This window comes from Myotis myotis, unplaced genomic scaffold, assembly GCF_014108235.1.
Source record: "Myotis myotis isolate mMyoMyo1 unplaced genomic scaffold, mMyoMyo1.p scaffold_m19_p_56, whole genome shotgun sequence".
NCBI classification, from domain to species: Eukaryota; Metazoa; Chordata; class Mammalia; order Chiroptera; family Vespertilionidae; genus Myotis; species Myotis myotis.
The window spans coordinates 371,809-397,115 of record NW_023416364.1 but is presented as its reverse complement, the minus strand read 5'-3'; the positions used below and the strand labels follow the sequence as shown (position 1 = coordinate 397,115).

The following is a 25,307-nucleotide window of genomic DNA, read 5'->3' as shown; positions in this document are numbered from 1 at the left end:
TCTCATCGATGTTTCTAAGTCTCTATCCCACTCCCCTCCTCTCTTTAAAAAATCAATAAAATATATTTTTTAAAAAACTATGCTAACTGTATTTACTGATTTAATACTAAGTATTCTAAAACACAACTTGAGAACATCCAGCATGTGTGTTGAATCTCAGTACAGTGGACTCAAAATCAAGTATACATGTTACATGCCTCGAGTCTACATTACAACGTATCCTAGTCATCATCATCACCTTCACGTTTTCTTTTCAATGTGTCTGTTGATTCACTGGCAGTATTTTTGTGGTGACACCATGTCAGGGGTAATAAGAATGTGTGTGGACCTAATCCATGATGGATTAATCAGAACATTCTGAACTGCTGATGTTGCAGGAATTGATGTTTTTACAGCTGGGACCATGAAGTGTAAACCTTTGCCCTGTGAGGGAAATTGGAGTCCCTACTTCAGTTGAAACTGACATGGTTTGTGGGGTTGGTGTGCCAAGTGTGGGAGTACTTGGTCTGCTAGTAACTAAACCAACACTTAATCATGGAACTGGTATTCTTCCCACAGAAGTAGAAGCTTTTTGTTTGTTTGTTTGTCTTTTATAAAGATGTAAGCTTATAGTTTGGAGAAGTCAAGCAATAGCTATGAGGTGGCATTCTAGGACCTGAATATGGCTTGATCAATGGCAGTGGGGTTCCGTTTGCTTGCCTTGCAATCTATTTATATAAAAACCTTAGGTGTAATGCGTCACATCTGAGGCTCCACCAACCGGAAGGAAGTCAGTCCTCCAGGAGTTGTCTTGGCAACAGCTGCGCCCTCCCCCAGCTGTTTCCAGCGAGGGCGAGGTTTCAGGCAGGAACTGGCCCTCAGAGCGGATGCACTGAGTCCTCGGTCCCCTTGCCAAGGGCTGCGTCCTCCCAGAGCTATTTCCTGCTAGGCCTGAGGGAAGAACCCACCCTCAGAGCACCAGGAACGCCCAGCAGCACTCAGTCCTGGGTTGCTGAGGAGGAGGCCACTTGTGGTAGAACTCTGGTTCTGGCCCAACAGGGGGCGTGGCCGGCTTTCAAACCAGACCCTGACAGTAGGGAGGAGGCAGCCCCATTCCTCGCAGAATCTGCTGTTGGATAGCTTGCTGTCAGTGACCTGCCAGCCAGGAACACCATTCACCTGCACCCCAGACCCTGACAGGAGGGAGGAGGGAGCCCCATTCCTCACGGAATCTACAGGTGGCCAGCTTGCTGTCAGGGGCCTGCCAGCTAGGAATCCTATTCACCTGCATATCTGTATAAAGTTTTAATACATTATATTAGAGGTCATGGTGGTACTGTTTTACCCACAGCATCTACAGGAATTGCTGCAAATTTACTTCTCGGTGGAAGGGCCTTTCATTCTCAATATAAATTATCCATTCCACTAAATGAAACTTCAATTTTTAGACTCAATATAAACAGTGAAGTTGCTAAAACTATTTAAAAAAAGGCCCAACTTCTCATTATTGATGAATGCACCATGGCATCCAGTCATGCTATAAATGCCATAGACAGACAACTAAGAGAAATTATAAATTTAAAGGTTGTATTTGGTGGGAAAGTTCTCCTTCTTGGAGGGGATTTTCTACAATGTCTCAGTATTCTACTGCATGCTATGTGATTGGCCACAGTACAAACGAGTTTAAAGTACTACAATGTTTGGGGATGTTTCAGAAAGTTGTCTCTTACAACAAATATGAGATCAGAGGATTCTGCTTATAGTGAATGGTTAGCAAAACTTGGAGATGGCAAACTTGGTAGTAATTTTCATTTAGGAATGGATATTATTGAAATTTCCTGTGAAATGATTTGTAATGAATCTATTATTGAAGCTACATTTGGAAATATTATATCTATAGATAATATTAAAAATATTATCTAAATGTGCAATTCTTTGTCCAAAAAAATGAACAAGTTCAAAAATTAAATGAAGAAATTTGTGGTATACTCGATGGAGATTTTCACACATATTTGAATGATGATTCCATTGATTCCACAGATGATGCTGAAAAGGAAAACTTTCCCATATAATTTCTTAGTAGTATTACTCCTTCGGGAATGCCGTGTCACAAATTAAAATTGAACGTGGGTGCAATCATCATGCTATTGAGAAATCTTAATAGGAAATGGGGTCTTTGTAATGGTGCCAGATTTATTATCAAAAGATTATGACCTGACATTATTGAAGCTGAAGTATTAACAGGATATGCAGAAGGAGAGGTTGTTCTGATTCCAAGAATTAATTTGTCCCCATCTGACACTGGCCTCCCATTTAAATTGATTCAATGACAGTTTCCCGTGATGCCAGCATTTGTGATGACTATTAATAAACCACAAAGACAAACTCTAGACAGAGTAGGAATATTCCTGCCTGAACTCATTTTCCCACATGGTCAGTTATATGCTGCTTTTGAAGAGCATGTGATGTTAAAGTTAAACTTCTAAATACTTCATCACAAGGGAAATTAGTCAAGTACTCTGAAAGTGTTTTCACTCTTAATGTGGTGTACAGGGAGATACTAGAATAAGCTTAATCACTTTATCAGTCATTGTTTGCATCATTGTTATTTTTATATCATGGTTTTGTTGTTTTATATCATGTTTTTGTTGTTTTTATATCATGCCTCTGTTGTTATTATATCCTTTTGTTACTGTTTATTTATTAATACATTTATATATTATTTTCATATACATTTTACTAATTTCCTTTCATCTCTCACACTTCTATTATAGAGAAAGGGCAAATAGCAATATTAAAATATTTCCGCTAATTAATTCCCTTTTAATGTGCATGAATTTCGTGCACCAGGCCCCCAGTATCTAATAAAAACTCTCTTGGGGGCGGAGAGCTAAAAGACTGGTCAGCAGACACTGGATTGTCAATCGCACATCATCTGCACCAACAGTAGCTTTCTTGGCATTGCTTGAATACATGTTTGCATCATCTAGAATTGTGGTCACATATCAGAAGGCAAACTCCATCATCTGATTTATAACTCTGGGCTCCTATTCTGTAATCCCCATATCCTTCAGGGTTTGTGCCATCATCTGTGCATCTTCTAGCATACTTCTGCCTTTCCTATCTGTCTTTATGCGGTTTCCACTTTCTGTCCTTGGATATCAGGGTTCTCTCCAGCTGGTCCTCAGTTATTTTCTCAGGCTGGTTATTCTGTATTTTAGTTGTAATTCCAGTTTGGTCCTGGGAGCATGTTTGTGAGCTTCCATTTACTCTGCTACCATGTTTAATCTCCCCAGATCTGTTTATTAATTTTAGAAACAGAGTATGAGAGGGAGAGAGAAAGGGAGAGAGGGAGGGAGGGAGAGGGAGACAGAGAGAGAGAGAGAGAGAGAGAGAGAGAGAGAGAGAGAGAGAGAGGTGATATTAAAAAAAAAAACATTGATTGGTTGCTTCCTGTACCCGTTCAGACCAGGCATTGAAGCTATAACATGTGCATGTACCCTGAGCGGGAATCAAACTCGCCACATTTCAGTGTTAGGGACAAAGGTACAACCAACCTTGCCCCTGGTCTGAAGCTGTAAATTATATTATTTCTAAGATATCCTTTTCTTATTCCTCATTTTCACTATACAAAAATACAATTAATATTAGCTTATTGATTTTGCATCCTGGGACCTTGCAAAATTCATTTATTACTTGTACTAGTTTGTGTATGTGTGTATTCCACATGGTTTTTCGCACGTGAGCTGCAAGCATTAGAGTTTTAAGTTATCGGCAATACTGTTTTTTAAAAGGTAAAAAATAAAAAACCCTCACTTCCCTGGAAGAAATGCAAACATCGAAGATGAAATGAATACAGTACAAAACTTACATTTCCTCCCACCCTGCTTCACAGGGCCAGGGGGGAGGTGGAGAGCTGAGTGGAGTCAAAGAAAACAAAAACGAAGGGTTTAAAAGTTGTTTTGGCCGTGGCTGTTACCTCAGTGGGTTAGAACTTGTTCTGTCTGATTCACCAAGGCCAGGCATCCCACCCTGGTCAGGGCACATAAAAAAATCAATCAATGAATACATACTAAATAAGTGGAAGTAGAAATCGCTCTCTCTCTCTCTCTCTCTCTCTCTCTCTCATCAATAAAAATAACTTTTTCTAAGTTAAACACTTTATTTAAGGAAAAGGCAGCTTGGGGGCGGGCAGAAGGCCTAATAAGTAACCAATGGCGGCTGCCTTCAGCACATTGAAGCCAGTGTCTGCGACAGCGATGAAAACATGACCAGAAACTGCTTCACCAGAAATTACTCCAACTCAGGCTGAGTGTTGCAGGTGTCCCTGTCGGATGGTAGGCTTTTAAAACCCACTTTATTGAGGGACAATGGACATACAAAGCTGTGTATATCCAAAGGATGCAACTTGGTGAGTTCGGAGACAAATAGACTTTAATTTTTTATTGACAATGCAAATGCAACCAAGGATGTTTGTGAACATCTTCTATGCAGTCCATCCTCTGCCCACGTCACTGCAGATGAATTGCAGCCAGGAGACACTGTTGCTTCCCTGTCTCTTCCTGAGAGCGACTCCTGGGTCTCGCATGGGGGAGGGGATCCCAGAGACTCTGATGCACCTGCAGCCCAGGTCTCACAGGCACCGAGGAGGCAGGAGAAAGTGGGGAGCAGGGCTTGAAAAGGGTATAGAACCCCAGGCCTGCAGGGGGGACATAATTTGTCCATATGACCCATGTTCCCTTCATTTCTCCTCTGATCTGGCTGAGGTTCTGTGGACATTGGCTTGCCCGGGCCTGGGTTAAGAGGGTGGGAGCAGGTGGTGAGCCAGACCAGGTCAAGGCCAGAGAAACCCACTGGGGAGAAGCCCAGAGACTGAGGAGGAAGGAGAGAAACCCAAGGAGAAGAGGGAAGGGGAAGTAGGAAGTTACACAACACAGACAGCAGGGAGGGAGGATATGAGGGGGGCAGCCAAGGGGCAGAATACGTAAGACTCCCATTGATTCAAGACCGGTGACCCAGGCTCTGTGCTGAGCATGTTAATGGCACAACACACTGCATGGTATTCACCCCTACATGCGTGGAGAAGGTGATGTCGTTACCCAAAGTCCCATGGACGTCCAGCTGCCCACATGTCCTTCAAGAAGCAGGTTGGCTGGGCCCAGCTCCCAGAGCAGAGGGTGGGGGCTGTGCTCTCCAGCTGGGCAGCCGGCTCCCGCAGCTCAGATGCTGGCTGTCTTCTCAGAAAGGCGCTGGAAGGCTCTGGTGTGTGGTGGGGCCTCCTGTTGGCATGGGATTAGGCTGCGGCCTCAATGGACATTTTATAGGGACGTTAGACTACATGGGACAGCTGCTGTGACATGGGAAGTGACCCAAGAGGGGGGCACCTGGCTTTTCTGGTTTTGAGATCAAGAAATGTCCCTGCTTCGGTTTCCCCTTTGTCCCTAACCACCATCTCGCCCCTCTCTGCACCTATGTTTCCCCTCTCCTGCTCCTCAGTCTGTCTCCCTCTGTGCCCCTCCTCCTGCACTTGTGCCCACCCCTCAACCACAGCCTGTCATATGTCCCTCCAAATCCCTGCTAAGTCTCCCTATATTTTGCTGAGGCTGGCCTGGCTAAGAGGATTGGGGCGTTTGCTAAATGGGACCAGGACAGGGTCAGAGAAAGGCTCTGGGAGACTCAAGGGCCAGGGAAGCCACAAGAGGGCGGCAGAGGAAGCTGGAGACTGGAGACAGAGGGAACATGGAGTTCAAGCATGTCAAATTCGCTGGTGGGGAGGCCACATGGGGCCCACAATGAATATTTTGGTGGCCCAGCCAATATAATGGTATGTAAGAAACGTTTTATTAAAAATTTCGTTACCTGGAATCCCAGCCCTGTCACATGCCAGCTAGTCAAGTAACTTCACCTCTCTGCCTCAGCTTCTTCACCTCTAAAATGGATCTAAGAACCTAGTTCGTAGAGTTTTTTTAAAAAAATATATTTTGAAAAAAGTTCTCCCTAACCAGAACCAAGATGGCGGCATAGGTTAATGCCGGAGTTTGCTGCTTTGAACAACTACTTCAAAAGTGAAACCAAAAAACGGAAGGGACATCACCCAGAACCACAGGAACGCTGGCTGAGTGGAAGTCCTACAACTAGGAGGAAAGAGAAACGCATACGGACACTCAGAGGAGGCGCAGTGCTGAAGTCAAATTCTGAGGTGCGGAGTGCGCGGAGCGGGCTGGCGGCGGAGGGCGCGGTTGGCGTTTTCAATCGGGAGGGAGTCGCAGACTCTGAGCTCCAGATCCGGGCGAGTCTTTAGCGACCCTGACTCAAACGGGAGAAGCGGGACTGTCTGGCTTCGGTCAGAGCGAGTGCAGCTTTCTCTCTGAGCTTTGCAGCGGGTGCTGGGACTCAGAGAGGCAGAGCCCCTGGGGACAGGACTGAGAGCCGCCATAACTGCTCTCTCCGGCCCACCCTGTTGATCCTGTGCGACCCGCCCCGCCCAAGCCCTGCACACAGGCATTTGCCGGATAGCCTCAGGCAAAGGCTAGATTAGTACCTCCCTAGAGGACAGAAGTTCTCTCACTGCTGACACAGCTGATTCTCATAGCCACTTGGCCTGGAGGTCAAACCCTCCCTGGAATTAGCTACAACATCAAGATTTAACTATAAGACTGTGAACAAAGACCACTAGGGGGTGCACCAAGGAAGCATAACAAAATGCGGAGACAAAGAAACAGGACAAAATTGTCAATGGAAGATATAGAGTTCAGAACCACACTTTTAAGGTCTCTCAAGAACTGTTTAGAAGCCGCCGATAAACTTAATGAGATCTACAAGAAAACTAATAAGACCCTCAATCTTATATTGGGGAACCAACTAGAAATTAAGCATACACGGACTGAAATAACGAATATTATACAGACTCCCGACAGCAGACCAGAGGAGCGCAAGAATCAAGTCAATGATTTGAAATGCGAGGAAGCAAAAAACACCCAACCGGAAAAGCAAAATGAAAAAAGAATCCAAAAATGAGAGGATAGTGTAAGGAGCCTCTGGGACAGCTTCAAGCGTACCAACATCAGAATTATAGGGGTGCCAGAAGATGAGAGAGAGCAAGATATTGAAAACCTATTTGAAGAAATAATGACAGAAAACTTCCCCCACCTGGTGAAAGAAATGGACTTACAGGTCCAAGAAGCGCGGAGAACCCCAAACAAAAGGAATCCAAAGAGGACCACACCAAGACACATCATAATTAAAATGCCAAGAGCAAAAGATAAAGAGAGAATCTTAAAAACAGCAAGAGAAAGAAACTCAGTTACCTACAAGGGAATGCCCATACGACTGTCAGCTGATTTCTCAACAGAAACTTTGCAGGCCAGAAGGGAGTGGCAAGAAATATTCAAAGTGATGAATACCAAGAACCTACAACCAAGATTACTTTATCCAGCAAAGCTATCATTCAGAATTGAAGGTCAGATAAAGATCTTCACAGATAAGGAAAAGCTAAAGGAGTTCATCACCACCAAACCAGGATTATATGAAATGCTGAAAGGTATCCTTTAAGAAGAGGAAGAGGAAGAAAAAGGTAGAGATACAAATTATGAACAACAAATATGCATCTATCAACAAGTGAATCTAAGAATCAAGTGAATAAATAATCTGATGAACAGAATGAACTGTTGATTATAATAGAATCAGGGACATAGAAAGGGAATGGACTGACTATTCCTGGGGGGGAAAGGGGTGTGGGAGATGCGGGAAGAGACTGGACAAAAATCGTGCACCTATGGATGAGGACAGTGGGTGGGGAGTGAGGGCGGAGGGTGGGGCGGGAACTGGGAGGAGGGGAGTTATGGGGGGAAAAAAAGAGGAACAAATGTAATAATCTGAACAATAAAGATTTAATTAAAAAAAAAAATTTCGTTACCTAATTTTTACAATATCCTGTTATGCATAATCCTATCTAATAAAGAGGGAATATGCTAATTGACCCTCATGCCATCACAATGATGGCACCCACAGCCAATAAGGGGGGAATATGTTAATTGACTGCCCCACCCTCAAAGATGGTGTTGACCACAGACAAAAGATGGTGGCGCCCAGTCCCCTCAGCTGCCCAGCTGCCCAGGGCCAGCCTGAGGTGCAAGCAAGCCTCTGATGGTGGCTGCCCAGCCTCCCAGGGCCTCCAGAGGCTCAGGTAACCAGGACTGGCTGAGGCTTGCACTGCCGGCAGTGGCAGCAGCAGAAATGTGATGAGGCGTCACCTTCCCCTGATCGCCGGGTCGCCTCCCACCCCTGAGGGCTCCTGGACGGTGAGAGGGGGCAGGCCGGGCTGAGGGACCTCCTCCAGTGCATGAATTTTTATGCACTGGCCCTCTAGTTATTAATAACGAACTACAAAGTTCCCTAATGCCTGATTACTATAATCATGTTGCATTCGTTTCCCTTAAGTGCCTTATGCGCAGGCGCACCATTTCTCTCCACTAATACTAGCAGCCAATATTGCAGAAGCCAATTGCCACGTCATTAGTCTTGGACTGACTTATTTGGTGCGTGCAACAGGAAATATTTCGCTTTTGGAAAACAAGAAAAATAGGTTTATTTGCACCGTGCTCATTAATTTGTGCAGTTATTCAGTGTCTGGTAAGTTAATGTCCAAGAAAAAAATATCAATTTTTATTAAAATGTTCTATTATTTTGTGTTAATGATTACTCTTTATTTCAGCCCTTTGTATTCAGCATATCTCTATTGAAATAAACCTATGTTTCTATGAAAATTACTAAAGCTTTTTTTTTTTTTTTTTGCGGCCCACATAAACTTAAACCTTGTTTATTTGGCCCGTGTTAGCCTTTGAGTTTGACATGTTCGATGTAGATAGTCAAGTTCATAGATAATGTGGATCCAAAATGCAGTCAACCTCGGTTCTTGAACATCTGGAACAATTAGGATCTCAAACCAGAAAAATGTCTTGGTTGTCACCCAAACCTCAGTTTTCTTTCTTTCTTTTTTTTTATTATTGCTTAAATATTACAAAGGGTATTACATATGTCTCCTTTTTCCCCCCCGCCGCCCTTGACAATCCCCTGGCCTCCCCTACCCCCCAGTGTCTTATGTCCATTGGTTATGCTTATCTTCGGTTGATCTCTTACCCCCCCCCCCCTTCTGCCCCCCTACCCTCCCGGCCTACCCGCTGCAGTTCAAACTTCAGTTTTTGACCTGACAACCCCTTCCTGCTGATACCTCAGCATGACAAAAAGCATCTCTCAGGCAACAATCAAAGGAGATTGACTACTTTTGCTGCTGGGGAAATCCACCATTAGCACAATTTTAAAAGATAAAGAGGCCATCAAGAGTGCTGACATTGCTAAGGGCGTGAAAGTGCTCCCAACACAACAACCCCAGGCACTTGAATAGATAGAAACCCTGTGGCTGATTGGATAAAAAAAAAAAAAAAGCATGAAGTGGTGGTAGCATTTCACAGGCAGTGATGCATGAAAAGTTGCTTTAGGGCTTATAGGGTGTAGTTCAATGCATTTAAGAAAAGAAGTGTTTATTTATACTAACGTTAACACCTTTTTATCAGTTGGCAGTCTGGAACAGATTAACTCAATTTACATAATTTCTAATGGGGGTGGGAATGATCGGGTTTTCAAACAAATTGCTTCCCAAACAGCCTTCTAGAACTAATTAAGTTTGAGAAAGGAGGTTCTACTATTCAGACTTTGCGATACAAAGCAATATGTTCATTGACTTACTGTTTACACATGATTCTTTTTTAACAATTAATTTACAGAGAGGAAGGAAGAGAGAGAGAAAAAAAAAGACTTTCAATTAGGATTGACATTCAATATTATATTACTTTCAATTGCACAACATGATGGTTAGACATTTATATAACTTGGAAAGTGATTTCCCCGGGTAAGTTTAGAGCCCACCTGGCACCATGCACAGCTATTAGTATGGTACTGAGCGCATTTCCCATGCTGTGCTTCACGTCCCCATGGCTATTCCACACCTGTCAACTGGTACATCTCCATCTCTTCACCTTTCACCCCAGGCACGCCAACCCCTCCCAGCTGGCGACCACCCATTTGTCCTCTGTAGCTGTGAGTTACTTTCTCTCCCCGCTGCCCGCCACCACCCCAGATTCCACATATAAGTGAAATTATATGGTATCTGTCCTTTCCTGTTTGACTTACTTCACTTATTAGCATAATACCCTCTAGGTCAATCCATGTTGCCGTAAATGGTAAGATTTCCTTCTTTTTGTTGTTGTTGTTAATCTAAACCCGAGGATATCTTTCCATTGATTTTTAGAGAGAGTGGAAGAGAGGGAGGGTTGGGGAGAGAGAGAGAGAGAAAGAAGGAAGGAAATAGAGAAAAGGACAGAGAGAGAGAGAGAGATGTGAGAAAGATTGGATGTCTATCATTCCCACACAAAATGGGGTGGAGAACCAAACATGAAATCCAGATTGTGCCCTTATTTGGATTCAAACCCCACACCCTTTGGGCTCACTGGCCAGAGCAAGATTTCCTTCCTTTTTATGGCCCGGTGATATTCCATTGTCTATGTGTGCCAACCCTTCTTTATCCATTAGCCTTACTATTGGAACGTTTGATTTAAAGTCATCACTGTTAGCCCTAGCAGGTTTGGATCAGTGGATAGAGCATTGGCCCAAGGACTGAAGGGTCCCAGGTTAGATTCTGGTCAAGGGCATCTACCTGGACTGTAGTCTCTATCCCTGGGCCCCGTTGGAGTGCCTGTGGGAGGCAACCAATCACAGTGTCTTTCTCACATTTCTGTTTCTCTCTGTCCCTTCCAGTCATTCTAAAAATGAATGGGAAAATATCCTAAAGTGAGGATTAACAATCCTATATAATAAAAGGCTAATGTACAAACAGACCGAACGCTGGAACAACCGAACAACCGGTCGCTATGACATGCACTGACCACCAGGGGGCATGCACGGAACATAGTGGGAGTCGGCAGCAGGTGGCAGAGTGTGGAACATGGCAAGTGTCAGTGGAGCAGGTGAGCGGGGGTGCCAGACCAAGGCGGGGAGCCAGTCATTGTCATTAGGTCAAGCCTCTGGTGGTAACTGAAAATTCTTTGCTCCCATGCGCCGTGGTCCTGCCTGGAACTCACATCTGTTGCTGGTGCCCAGCGCTGGCCCTGATCACTCGGTGCCATGAGCCGGTGTGAGCAGTGGCTGCCAGCCCTGATCGCCCCTCAGGGCTTCTCCACCTCCCCCTGCTCCTGAGGGCAATCGGGGCTGGCAGTCACTACTCACACCTGCTGCTGGTGCCTAGTGCTGGCTGCAATCCCTCTATGCCATTAGCAGTAGCAAATGGGGCTGGTGCTGTCAGAGTGTGGGAATGGCAGGAGCGGGGTTGCCGGCAGACAGGGGACTGAGGGCCACAGCAGGAAGGGATGGGCAGGGGCATCGAGGATGGGCCGTGACCTACCCTTATGCCCACTGCAGCCTCGCGACCCACAGTTCCTTTCAAGGTGCACGAATTCATGCACTGGGCCCCTAATCTATATATATAAAAGGCTAATATGCAATTCAACTCCCTTGGAAGTTTGACCGGGAGACTGCGAGTTTGATCACTCACTATGACTTGTCCTGACCACCATGGGGTAGCACTGAACAAAGGAAGGCCTCAGCTGGCTCTGATTACCAGCCAGGCCTAGGGACCCTACCAGTGCATGAATTTCATGCACTGAGCCTCTAGTAATATATAATTTCTTTTAAAATATAATCATTACTATTTATGTAATTGTTCCCATTATTTTTATTATTTTGTATATTCCTCCATTCCTTTCCTATTCTACTGTTCTATTTCCTGTATGTTGATTTTGTGTAGTGTTATCTTCGAATTCCTTCCTCCTATTTCTTGCACTGGTTTGTGGTTAAATGGAACCTTCACTTATGACATATCACCAGCCTCTCCATGATTGACAGTTGGAAATCCATGATAAAAAAAAATAACCCAAAATTGAACTCCTCTCTCACCAAATCAAGTTCAGATGTATTAATGACCAGTTTGCAACCAGGAGACACAATGAACACAACTTCTATAAACTTGTATGTCAATTTGAAAGTGAAGCTTATGAAAGTCATTTTAATTTTTAATACATTTATTATTTTGCAGCACCAGTTTTCCACTGATAAAAACGACAAAGACATAATATAAATACAGGTAATGAGTCCTAGTGAAATAGAATATATTAAAATCAATAAATTTTACCAATGGAAAATACACATGGGACAAAGGTTTGTAAGGCGTTCATTGCCTAGAAATAGAAGCAATTCAAATATATTTTAAAAATTAATAAAATTATAAATATGTTATGAGTTGAGTCTACCTGGTGTCCAATGATGCCGCGAGAAGGGGGTCAATTCTCCGAGTCCAGTGAATGAGATAGGAAAAGCACCAGGAAGCCACGAGTCACAGATGTGCACACTCGAAAGCTCACCCAGTCCTACCGGTGTCAGAGCACGCCGCCAGGAGGAGCGTGGAGGCTGGGCTGGGTCCTTTGGAAAGTTCTGGGCAGCGGCTCTCCAGTGGATCCTGCACCAGCAGCAGCTATTGCGCTCCCACCCTGAGAACAGGCAGCGAGGTCACATGAGCCCTACTGGGTGCAGCCAGGACCTCAGAGTAGCCTGAGATTGCTCCCATGTGCGGTGGCCACAGAGCGGGCAGAGCCCAGGCCACCTCCCCAAGGTGGATGCTTAGAGGTCCGCTGACTCTGCACAAGAGCAACTGGCAGCGGAGACGCCCTGACCAGCACTTCTTGCACCCACGTGGGCGCACACCCTTGTCCCCTCTGGTCCCACGGCATCTGCAGGACTTGGCGGGGACAGAATCCCTTAGCGTTCCAGTAACTTGTAGAAGTCCTCATTGCTCTCATCCCAAGGCGTGCAGAAGGAAAACAGGCCCTCGAAAGGACTTTTGGGTGAGAGCAGCTCTGTGTATCCAGGGGTCACAACAGGGTCGGGAAAGAAGTTGAAGGTATAGGGGCCTTGAGGCCCAACTGTGTCCTTGGCTGGAGCTGGAGCTGGAGCAGGTGCTGCGAGGACCACGCTTTGGGCACCCTGCTCAGGGTCCCACCAGGCGTGGAAGGAGCTGAAGACTCAGGGTTCTGCTGCTGGGAACTCTTGGAAGGGGCTGTCTGGAGGGGCTGCGGAAACCTGGGCCGGTGCCGTGCAGGGAGGCGGCGGGGCACACAGGGCCGGAGGGGAGCATAAAACGGGCTGGGAACACTGGGCTGGCAGGGCGCACAGGATCCTACTGGGAGGCAGGGTCCGCAGGCACAGGGTCGAGCGCAGGCTGAGGGGCGCGGACCCCCGGTTCCTGGAGCGCAGCGTGGGCTTCCGGTTCCTGGGGTGCAGCGTGGGCTTCCGGTTCCTGGGGTGCAGCATGGGCTTCCGGTTCCTGGGGTGCAGCATGGGCTTCCGGTTTCTGGGACGCAGCGTGGGCTTCCGGTTTCTGGAGCGCAGCGTGGGCTTCCGGTTTCTGGGGCGCAGCGTGGGCTTCCGGTTCCTGGGGTGCAGCGTGGGCTTCCGGTTCCTGGGGTGCAGCGTGGGCTTCCGGTTTCTGGGGCGCAGCGTGGGCTCCCTGGCCTTGCTGCCTGCGCAGTCGCTGCAGCCTGCTGTCTTTGGCCCTGCGGTTGTTGAGCCACACCTGGGGAGAGAGGGGACAGGGAGCAAGTGTAAGAGGGGAGAAGCTCGGCGCACCCACCTTCGTCCAGGGCTGAGAAGGCTCAGGGAAGAAGGGCCGGCCTCACCCTCTCCCTCCGCCCCCAGACCAAAATGTCCGCCCGGGGTTGGGGTGGGCTCTGGGTAAGGCGCAGGGGGCAGGAGGGGCAGGGCTTGGACACCAGGGACCAGGCAGGGGTCTGTGAGAGAGGGTCCCCTAGTTCCCAGAGGCCCGAGGTCTGGGCGCGTGCCTGGCGAGAAGCGAGGGGCTACATCGCCTTGGCCAGTTTGCCCCACACAGGGCTGAGGTGGACTCGGGGTCCAGCCCCGGACCACGTGGCTGACCCAGGGCAGCACTTGGTCCTTCAGGTCTGGTCTTGCCCGCAACCCCCTGCATCGCGGAAGGGCATGGATTGGGCCAGGGGGCAGCAGGCAGTGGGAGCGAGTGGGGTGATTCCTGGGGTGGGGGTGGGAGTGGGCTGACCTGCACTTGGTGCTCCTGCACCTTCACCTGTTTCGCCAGGGTCTCGCGTTCCTCGTAGGTCCCGTAGCGTTTCTTCTTGTAGAATTCCTCCAGCTGCAGCCGCTGTTCTTTGCTGTACACCTGCCGCCTCTTCCTCCCATGGGCTGGGGAAGGTGGAAAGGCTGGCAGAAGGGGAAACAGGCTGAGATGACACCCACAGACAGTCCGCAGCTCACCAGGCCCTTGTGAGAGTGGGGTCCCCAGGCGCAGGGCGACTACCGCGCTGTGGATAAGAGCCTGGCATCTGGACCACACCCCCGACTGCCGGCCCGACCCCTGACCTCTGTAGGCCTGGGCGTCCCCATCTCCGAAATGGGCCCGGGAGCAGCGCCTGCGTGCTTCTTGCGGGGCCCACAGCCAGGCATGGCGGGGCCCTCAAACTCACCCAGGCTGGTGCCCCGGGTGGGCTTCCCCTCTCCCAGCCCTCACCCCGAAGGTGTCATTCCATCCCCCAAACCCACCAAGCCTCCCAGAGAAGCCGGCCTGGTCTGGGTTCCCAGGTGCCTCCAGCCCCAGCCCCAGGATCCCACCTCTGGTCCCCAAGCCCTCACGGTGGGCCCAGACTCACCGGGGGGAAACCCGGGTTCTTGCATCCTGGATGCTCCTGGGCCCTCTGTGTTTGAGGCTGGGCCCCCAGGCCTGTATGTGCTGCCTTAAATCCCTGTTACTAACCCACCATCCACCCAGCAAGTCCTAAAGGTTCTGCCCTGACTCCTCCTACCCTGTTCTCAGGCCCCGCCCCGTGGGAGTTGGGGGAGGCACAATCATTGATTAGTCCTTTGAGTGAGAAGTTAACTGCACCTGGTCCTTCTCCTGGGGGCTGGGAAACCACTGGGGCCAGACAGCCTTGGCCCTGCCCTCAGGTGAACCCAGTATTGTGTCCAGGTGAAAGGTTCCCTCTAGTTGCCAGCCAGTGCCCAGGGATCATCCTCTCCCTTCCCGGTTCTGGGAGCCCCACCTCGCCCACCATCCAGCTGCCTCCTCCCAGGTCCCCAGCGCCCATTCCCACTTCTCCAGTCCATCCAAATTTCCCCCCAGGCCCTGGAGTTGGAAGACTTCACACATCCTGGCCCTGACCGTGGTTTGGGGTTGGGCTGGTTTCCCTGTGCGGTGAAGGGGAGGTGGGGTGCAGGCAGAGTTAGCCGATTTCCCTTGTGAATGGATGACCTGGGTCTGGTCTATGTGTCACTGGTCACCCAGTCCAGCCCCTCTGAGCTGCACAGGCCCATGTCTAAACATAGGGCTGGAGTCCTTGCTTGTCCAGGGTCTGCTGGGGACTCAGGTCTGGAGACGGGACAACTGGCAATGCTCATCCCCAGGGGACTTTTATTAGAATCCATGGGAGAGACAATACCTGGGTGATCAATACAGAAAGAAACAAAACTATGAGATCTCGATGCTAAATTCAGCTCACCATCTGAACTGCCTCTTCCTGTCTCAGGGTGGGGTCTCCCCTCACTGGTCATGATTTCTGCTTCCTGGGAGCACATTGGTCACTGGGACAGTTGATGACTCTGATGTTCACAAGAGATAATGCAGCCATTTCCTCCGTTTATAAATTGTGCCTAGACACTTCTTTCTCTCTAATGTATAAAGAAAAACATGGTGTCACAAATAAAATATTAAGGGTAACATTTTGCTGATTGGATGAGCAAAGCTGAGAAGATGGGCCAGGCCTGGGGTTGGGGGGAGGGGATGGGGAACTGGGCCTTTCATGCCTTGGAGTGTGGGCTGGTTTCTGAGACAGACTTGGTGATATCTGTCCAGGTCCCTCAGCCAAAGACCATGAGTAGGACACCAGTAGTTGAGCAAATGTGGGTTTACTTACTTTTTAAGATATTTTTCATAGCCTTTATATCTTTTTTTCATGCTGTTGAGCATCTTCGCTATCATTACTCTTAACTATATTTCAAGTACATTTTTTATGTCTTCTTCTAGAGAATTCTCTTGTTTTTCATTTGAGGGTTGTTTGTCTCCTTATTTTGGCTCTCAGTTTGGGTTTGTCACTATGTATTCATAAATCAGTGGTTTTGGCTGCGCATTAGAATCACCTGAGAATCTTTTTAAAATCCTGATTTCTGGGCCTCATCCTCTGGAAATTCTCTTTCTTTGTTATGGAGGGAGGCCACAACATTAGTAACAAAGAAACAGAATTTCCGGAGGATGAGGCCCAGAAATCAGGATTTTAAAAAGCTTCCCAGGTGATTCGAATGTGCAGCCAAGGTTGAGAACCACTGTCGTAGATCCTCTACAGCTCTCAATCTGAAGTGCAGGACGCAGTCAAATGCCATTTCTGACTAATTAGGACAGGCAAAGCCTCAAAGCCTCCAGAGACTGCCTCCAGACTGATAGGATTTCCACTTGAATTTGCTCCTGGCAATCATCCTCAGGTGTGGGGGAGTTTCTTCAACAGGGTGAGGCCACTGCTTTTGCCTGGAGACTAATTGTTCTTTTGGTCTCTTAAGTAGCCTCGGGGCAATGTATTTTCCATGAGAGTGGGTCAACTGTCTTTCTCCCCCCACTCCCACCAGGCAAGGGAACTGCCTGTGTGGGAAAGATGGTTCAGTAGAGGAAACTGGGGATTTCTGCCTTCTGAGCTCTAACCCCCGAGTCCCTAGTCCTGGGTTCTGCTCACACAGCTCCACTCTGCCCTCTCTGCCACAGCACAAGGTGGAGTTTTGTATATTGGCCCTTTACGAGGGTGCCTGAATCTCTAGCCGTCTCTCCCTGTCATATAGCAACACCGCTGCTTTTCACAGCCAGGAGTTATGTAGGTACTCATCTCAGTTGTGGTGCTCTGGCAGGGGGCCCCAGCTTGGGGATTAGATCCAAGAGTTCTCAGACAACTTGGGATATTAAGACAATGAAATATTGCTCAGTCATAAACAGGAATTAACTTTTTAAAAAATATATATTTTATTGATTTTTTACAGAGAGGAAGGGAGAGGGATAGAGAGCCAGAAACATCTATGAGAGAGACACCGATTAGCCACCTCCTGCACACCTCCCACCGGGGATGTGCCCACAACCAAGGTATATGCCCTGGACCGGAATCAAACCTGGGACCTTTCAGTCTGCAGGCCGATACTCTATCCACTGAGCCAAACCAGCCAGGGCAGCAATGAACTTTTAACACATGCTGACATAGATAACATTTTTTAAATCTCATGATTTTTAAAGAATGTTTTGGGTGACATTGCTTAATGAAACTATATAGGCTTCACCCTGACCAGTTTTGCTTAGTGCTTACAGTAGCCACCCAGGTACGGAAGGGTCTTGGTTTGAATCCTAGCCAAGTGCACCTACCTGGGTTTCAGGTTCAATCTCGGACCCGTGTACCCAGGAGGCAAACAATCTATGTGTCTCTTCTCTCTCTCTCTCTCTCTCTCATCAATAAAAATAATTTTTTGAAGTAAAACACTTTATTTAAGGAAAAGGCAGCTTGGGGGCGGGCAGAAAGTCTAATAAGTAACCGATGGCGGCTGCCTTCAGCACATTGAAGCCAGTGTCTGCGACAGTGATGAAAACATGACCAGAAACTGCTTCACCAGAAATGAGTCCAACTCAGGCTGAGTGTTGCAGGTGTCCCTGTCAGACAGCAGCCTTTTAAAATCCACTTTATTGAGGGACAATGGACATACAAAGCTGTGTATATCCAAAGGATGCAACTTGGTGAGCTTGAGACAAATAGACTTTAATTTTCGTTTGAAAATGCAAATGCAACCAAGGATGTTTGTGAACATCTCTACTCAGTCCATCCTCTGCCCACGTCACTGCAGATGAATCGCAGCCAGGAGACACTGCGCTTCTCTGTCTCTTCCTGAGAGCCACTCCTGGGTCTCGCATGGGGGAGGGGATCCCAGAGACTCCGACGCACCTGCAGCTCAAGGAGGCAGGAGAAGGTGGGAGCAGGGCTTGAGAAGGGTTGTGCCCTCATCTGCCCATATGTCCCATGTCCCCTTCATTTCTCCTCTGTCCTGGCTGAGATTCTGTGGACGTTGACTTCCCGGGCCTGGGCTGAGAGAGTGGGAGCAGGTGGTGAGTTAAACCAGGTGAAGGCCAGGGAAATCCACTGGGCAGAATCCCGGAGACTGAGGGGAGGGACAGAAACCACATGAGGAGAGGGAAGGGAGAGCAGGGTAGACACAGTACAGACAGGTGGGAGGGGGCAGGTTAGAGGAGGGGTCACAGAGGTGGCATCTAAGTGGCAGGATAGTAAGACTCCCATTGATTCAGGACCTGTGACCCAGGCTCTGTGCTGAGCATGTTAATGGCACAACACTCTGCATGGTATTCACCCCCACATGCGTGGAGAAGGTGATGTCGTTACCCAAAGTCCCATGGACGTCCAGCTGTCCACGTGTCCTTCTGCGAATAGTCCAAGAAGCAGGTTGGCTGGGCCCAGCTCCCAGAGCAGAGGGTGGGGGCTGTGCTCTCCAGCTGGGCAGCCGGCTCCCGCAGCTCAGATGCTGCCTGTCTTCTCAGAAAGGCGCTGGAATGCTCTGGTGTGTGGTTGGGGCCTCCTGTTGGCATGGGATTAGGCTGCCGGCCTCAATGGACATTTTATAGGGATGTTAGACTACATGGGACAGCTTCTGTGACATGGGAAGTGACCCAAGAGGGGGGCACCCTGGCTTTTATGGTTTCGAGATCAAGAAATGTCCCTGCCTCGGTTTCCTCTTTCTCCCTAACCGCCATCTCACCCCTCTCTGCACCTATGTTTCCCTTTCTGTGTCCCCTCTCCTGCTCCTTGGTCTGTCTTCCTCTGTGCGCCCCCCTCCTGAGGTTGTGCTCACCCCTCAACCACAGCCTGTCACATGTCCCTCCAAATCCCTGCTAAGTCTCCCTATATTTTGCTGAGGCTGGCCTGGCTAAGAGGATTGGAGCCTTTGCTAAATGGGACCAGCACAGGGTCAAAGAAAGGCTTTGGGAGACTTAGGGGCCAGGGCAGCCACAGAGGGCAGCAGAGGAAGCTGGAGACTGGAGACAGGGAACATGTAGCTCAAGCAAACTCCGGGCAGGCAGCCCGCATGGAGCCCACAACAAATATTTTTGTGGCCCAGGCAATATAACGATATGTAAGAAACGTTTTACTAAAAATTCTGTAACCTAATTTTCACAATATTCTGTTCTTCATAATTATTAATAATGAAATACAACGTTCCCTACTGACTGAGCACTGCAATCGTGTTGCATTCATTTCCCTTAAGCGTTTGTGCGCAGGCGCACCATTTCTCTCCACTAATACTAGCAGCGAATATTGTAGCAGCCGATGGCCACGTCATTCATCTTGGACTGACTTGTTTGGTGTGCGCAACAGGAAATATTTCACTTTCGGAGAACAAGAAAAATAGGTTTATTTGCACCGTGCTCATTAATTTGTGCAGTTATTCAGTGTCTGGTAAGTTAATGTCCAAGGAAAAATATCAATTTTTATTAAAATGTTCTATTATTTTATGTTAACGATGACTCCTTTATTTCAGCATGTCTCTATCGAAATAAACCTACATTTTATGAAAATTGAAGCTTTTGGTTTTTGTGGCCACACATAAACTTAAACCTTGTTTATTTGGCCGGTGTTAGCCTTTGAGTTTGACATGCTTGATGTAGATGGTCAAGTTTATAGATCATGTGGACCCAAAATGCACATGGTTCTCAAACACCTCAAACAACTAGGATCTGGACCCAGAAAAATGTCTTGGTTGTCGACCCAAACTTCAGTTTTCGACCAGACAATCCCTTCCTTCTGATACCTCAGCATGACAAAAAGCACCTCTCAGGCAACAAACAAAGGAGATAGAACACTTTTGCTGCTGGGGAAATCCACCCTTAGCACATTTTTAAAAGATAAAGAGGCCATCAAGAGTGCTGACATTGCTAAGGGTGTGAAAGTGCTCCCAACACAACCATCCCAGGCACTTGAATAGATAGAAACCTTATTGTTGATTGGAGGAAGGAAAGCCTTCAGGGCTAGTAGGGTGTGGCTCAAACATTTAAATAATCTGTTTATTCACACAAAGGTTAAACCCTTTTTATCAGTTGGCGGCCTGGAACAGATTAATGCTATTTACATAATTTCTAATGGGGAGGGAGGAATGCTTGGGTTTTCAAACAAATCGCTTCGCTAACGGCCTTCTAGAACTAATGAAGTTTGAGAAAGGAGGTTCCACTGTACAGATTTTGTGATACAAAGCAATGTTCATGGACCCTTGACTTACTGTTTATTTATACATGATTCTTTTTAACAATTAATTTTACAGAGAGGAAGGGAGAGAGAGAGAGAAACATAGAAACATAGGTCCCTTGCCTCCAGAATGCTCCATGATTGAGGATGGAACCCAAAACCTGGGTCTGTGTCCTGACTGGAACCCAATCTGCCACATTTTAGTGTCAGGGACAAGGCTCCAATCAACTGAGCCACACCTTCCGGGGTGACTTATTATTCTTTTCATTGAAAAAAAGACTTTCAATTAGGGTTGAAATTCAATATTATATTACCTTCAGGTGCACAACATGATGGTTAGACATTTATATAACTTGGAAAGTGATTTCCCCGGGTAAGTTTAGAGCCCACCTGGAACCATGCACAGCTATTAGTATGTTACTGAGCGCATTCCCCATGCGGTGCTTTACATCCTCATGACTATTCCATAGCTGTCAACTAGTACATCTCCATCTCTTCACCTTTCACCCCAGACATGCCAACCCCTCCCATCTGGCGACCATCCATTTGTCCTCTGTATCTGTGAGTTACTTTCTGCTTCCCCCGCTCCTTCTGATTCCACACATAAGTGAAATTATATGGCATCTGTCCTTTCTTGTTTGACTTATTTCACTTATTAGCATAATATCCTCTCTAGGTCAATCCATGTTGTTGCAAATGGTAAGATTTCATTCTCTTAGTTGTTGTTAATCTAAACCCACGGATATTTTTCCATTGATTTTTAGAGAGACTGGAAGGGATGGAGGCTGGGGAAGAGAGGGAAAGAAGGGCAGAGAGAGGGACAGAGAGAGAGATGTGAGAAAGATACATGGATTGGTTGCCTCTCGCTCCCACACCAAATGAGGGGGACAATCAAACCTGAAACCCAGTTTGTGCTCTTGATTTGAATTCAAACCCCACACCCTTCGATCTCACTGGCCAGAGCAAGATTTCCTTCTTTTTTATGGCCCAGTGATATTCCATTGTCTCTGTGTGCCATAGCTTCTTTAACTATTTGCCTTTCTATTGGAGTGATTAATGTAAAGTCATCATTGTTGCCCTAGAAGGTTTGGATCAATGGCTAGAACGTCAGTCTGTGGAATGAAGGGTCCAAGGTTCGATTCTGACCAAGGGCACATGCCTGGGTTGAGGGCTCGAGCCCCAGTAGAGGCTGTGCAGGAGGCAGCTGATCAATGATTCTCTCTCATCATTGATGTCTCTATCTCTCTCATTCTCTCTCCCTTCCTTTCTTAAATCTATAAAGAAATATATTTAAAAATAATAAATAAAGTCATTGTTAGCCCTAACCGGTTTGGGTCAGTGGATATACCATTGGCCCAGGGACTGAGGGTCCCCAGTTAGATTCTGAACAAGGGCACCAACCTGGATTGTAGGCTCTATACCTGGGACAGGTTGGGGTGCCTGTGGAAGGCAACCAATCGCAGTGTCTTTCTCACATTTCTGTTTCTCTCCGTCCCTTCCACTCATTCTAAAAATGAAAGGAAAAATATCCTGGGGTGAGGGAGGATTCACAATAATATATATAATTTATTTTAAAAATATAAAACAATCATTGCTATTCATGTAATTGTTGCCATTGTTTTCTGGTTGTTGTTGTTGCTTTTAATCTTCTTCCATTCCTTTCTTATTCTACTGCTATGTTGATTTTGTGTAGTGTTATATTTGAATTCCTTCCTCCTATTTCTTGTGTATGTCTTACACCGGGTTGACTTGTGATTAAATGGACCCTTCACTTATGACATATCACCAGCCACTCTATGAATTGACAGTTGGAAATCCTTGATGAAAAAATAACCCAAAATTGAACTCCTTTCTCACCGAATCAAGACCAGATGTATTAATGGCCAGTTTGCAACCAGAAGAGGAGATACAATGAACACGACTTCTATAAATTTGTATGTCAACTTGAAAGTGAAGCTTAGGAAAGTCATTTTAATTTTTAATACATTTATTATTTTGCAGCACCATTTTTCCACTGGTGAAAACGACAAAGACATAATCTAATAACAGGCAATGATTACATTACATTAAAACCAATAAATTCTACCAATGGAAAATACAAATGTGACAAAGTTTGTAACACGTTCATTGCCGAGAAATAGAAGCTATTAAATTATGCTACGAAAAATTAATAAAAATATAGATACTTGAGTTGACTATTCCTGGTGTCCAAGGATGCCGCGAGCAGGGGGTCAATTCTCCGAGTCCAGGGAATGCGATGGGAAAAGCACCGGGAAGCCGCGAGTCACAGATGTGCACACAGGAAAAGCTCGCCCAGTCCTACGGGAGCGCGGAGGCTGGGCTGGGTCCTTGGGAAAGTTCTGGCCTGCAGCTCTCCAGGGGATCCCGCACCAGCAGCAGGTATTGTGCTCCCAGCCTGAGAACCTGCAGCGAGGTCACGTGCGCCCTAATGGGCTCAGCCAGGCCCATGGACAGAGCAGCTGGACGCCACGCGCATGCGCAGTGGCCACGAAGGGGGCAGAGCCCAGGCCACCTCCCCCAGGTGGATGCTTAGAGGTGTGCCAATTCTGCACTACTGGCTGCCAAGACGCACTGACCGGCGCTTCTTGCACCCGCATGGGCGCACACCCGGGTCCCCTCTGGTCCATCCCGCGGCATCTGCAGGACTTGTGGGGGACAGAATCCCTTAGAGATCCAGGAGCTTGTAGGGATCCTTCTCAGGCTCAGCCCAAGGCTGGCAGGAGGAAAAGTGCCCATCCCAGGGGCCTTCGGGTGAGCGCAGCTCTGTGACTCTCGGGGTCAGAACAGGGTTGATAGAGCAACTTAAGTGGTGGGGGCCCTGAGGCCAGGCTCTGGCCTGGGCTGGAGCTGGAGCTGGAGCTGGAGCTGGAGCTGGAGCAAGTGCAGCGGGGACCATGCCCTGGACGCCCTGCGCAGGGCCCCAGCAGGCCTGGCTGTAGCTGAAGACGCAGTGCTCTGCTTCAGGAAAGACTTCGAAGGGGCTGTGCGGAGGGAGGCTGCAGAAAGCTGGGCCCCCGTGGTGCAGGGGGGCAGCGGGGAGCACAGGGCCGGCTGGGAACACTGGCTCCTCAGGGAACACAGATGAGGCGGGCAGCTCATGGCTGGCAGGGAGCACAGGGTACCCCTGGAATGCAGGGCCCCCAGGCGCAGGCGCAGGCGCGGGCTGAGGGGCGGGGGCTCCCGGTTCCTGGGGCGCAGCGTGGGCTCCCTGGCCTTGCTGCCCGCACAGTCGCTGCAGCCTGCTGTCTTTGGCCCTGCGGTTCTTGAGCCACACCTGGGGATAGAGGGGACAGGGAGCAAGTGTAAGCGGGGAGAAGCTGGGCGCAACCGCCTGCTTCCAAGCTGAGAAGGCTGAGGGAAGAAGGGCCGGCCTCCCCCTCTCCCTCCGCCCCCAGACCCAACTATCTGCGCGGGGTTGGCTTGGGCTCCAGGGAAGGCGCAGAGGGCAGGAGGGGCAGGGCTTGGACACCCAGGGACCAGACAGGGGTCTGTGAGACATGGTCCCGGGTTCCCAGAGGCCCGGAGTTCTGGGGCCGTGCCTGGAGAGAAGCAAGGGGCTGCATTGTGTTGACGGGTTTGCCCCACACATGGCTGAGATGGACTCGGGGTCCAGCCCCGGACCACAGGGACGACCCAGGGCAGCACTTGGTCCTTCTGGCCTGGTCTCCCCTCCTCCTCTCCACCCCTCCCCACCCCCCCCCCCCCGCCTCTGCTTCGCGGAAGCGCTTGAATTGGGCCAGGCGGGCAGCGGGCAGTGGGAGCGAGTGGGGTGATTCCTGGGGTGGGGGTGGGAGTGGGGGCTGTACCTGCACTTGGTGCTCCTGCACCTTCACCTGCTTCGCCAGGGTCTCGCGTTCCTCGTAGGTCCCGTAGCGTTTCTTCTTGTAGAATTCCTCCAGCTGCAGCCGCTGTTCTTTGCTGTACACCGTGCGCTTCTGCCGCCTCTTCCTCCCATGGGCTGGGGAAGGTGGAGAGGCTGGCAGAAGGGGAAACAGGCTGAGATGACACCCACAGACAGTCCGCAGCTCACCAGGCCCTTGTGAGAGTGGGGTCCCCAGGCGCAGGGCGGCTACCGCGCTGTGGATAAGAGCCTGGCATCTGACCCACACCCCCGACTGCCGGCCCGACCCCTGACCTCTATAGGCCGGGGCGTCCACATCTCCGAAATGGGCCCGGGAGCAGCGCCTGCTTTCTCCTTGCGGGGCCCACAGCCAGGCACGGCGGGGCCTCAAACTCACCCAGGCTGGTGCCCCGGGTGGGCGTCCCCTCCCCCGGCCCTCACCCCGAAGGTGTCATTCCATCCCCCAAACCCACCAAGCCTCCCAGAGAAGCTGACCATGGTCTGGAAGCCCAGGAGCCCCCAGCCCCGGCCCCAGGATCCCACCTGCACAGCCCTGTCTGCCGTCCTCTCCTCCCTCCCAACCGTCCGTGTTGGCAGACTCACCCGGGGGCGACTCAGGTTCCTGCATCTTGGATGCTGCTGGGTCCTCTGCCCTAGAAGCTCTTGCCACCAGCCCTGCCAGTCCCGCCTTAAATACCTGGTAGGCACCCACCACCCACCGGGCCCACCCTAAGGGTTCTGCCAGGGACACGTCCCCGCCCCACCCTCAGGCCCCACCTCGTGGGGGATGGGAGAAGCGCAATCTTTGATTAGTCCTTTGATTGCGAAGCTATTGCACCTGGTCCTTGTCCTGGGGGCTGGGAGACCTCAGGGGCCAGACAGCCTTGTTACTGCCCCCAAGGGGACGCAGTATTTTGTCCGGGTGAAAGGTTCCCTCTAGTCGCCAGCCATGCCCAGGGGTCATCCTCTCCCTTCCCGAGGGGATGGGGAACCCGGCCTCTCATGCCTTGGAGTGCGGGCTGGTTTCTGAGACAGACTTGGTGATATCTGTTTACATCCCTCAGACA

The 25,307-nt window shown here is 48.9% G+C and overlaps 1 protein-coding gene and 1 pseudogene across 1 annotated transcript; both read right to left on the bottom strand.

Annotated features, from left to right (window-relative positions):
* Positions 1-221: 221 nt before the first annotated feature.
* On the bottom strand, positions 222-10,059 carry LOC118657485 (annotated as a pseudogene).
* Positions 10,060-23,064: 13,005 nt separating this feature from the next.
* On the bottom strand, positions 23,065-24,868 carry LOC118657483 (homeobox protein MIXL1-like). Its single transcript, XM_036311528.1, has 3 exons — positions 24,844-24,868; positions 24,206-24,375; positions 23,065-23,673 (listed from the first exon to the last, which is right to left on the bottom strand). The coding sequence occupies exons 1-3, from the start codon at positions 24,866-24,868 to the stop codon at positions 23,065-23,067; spliced, it is 804 nt and encodes a 267-aa protein (XP_036167421.1).
* Between the last annotated feature and the right edge of the window lie 439 nt (positions 24,869-25,307).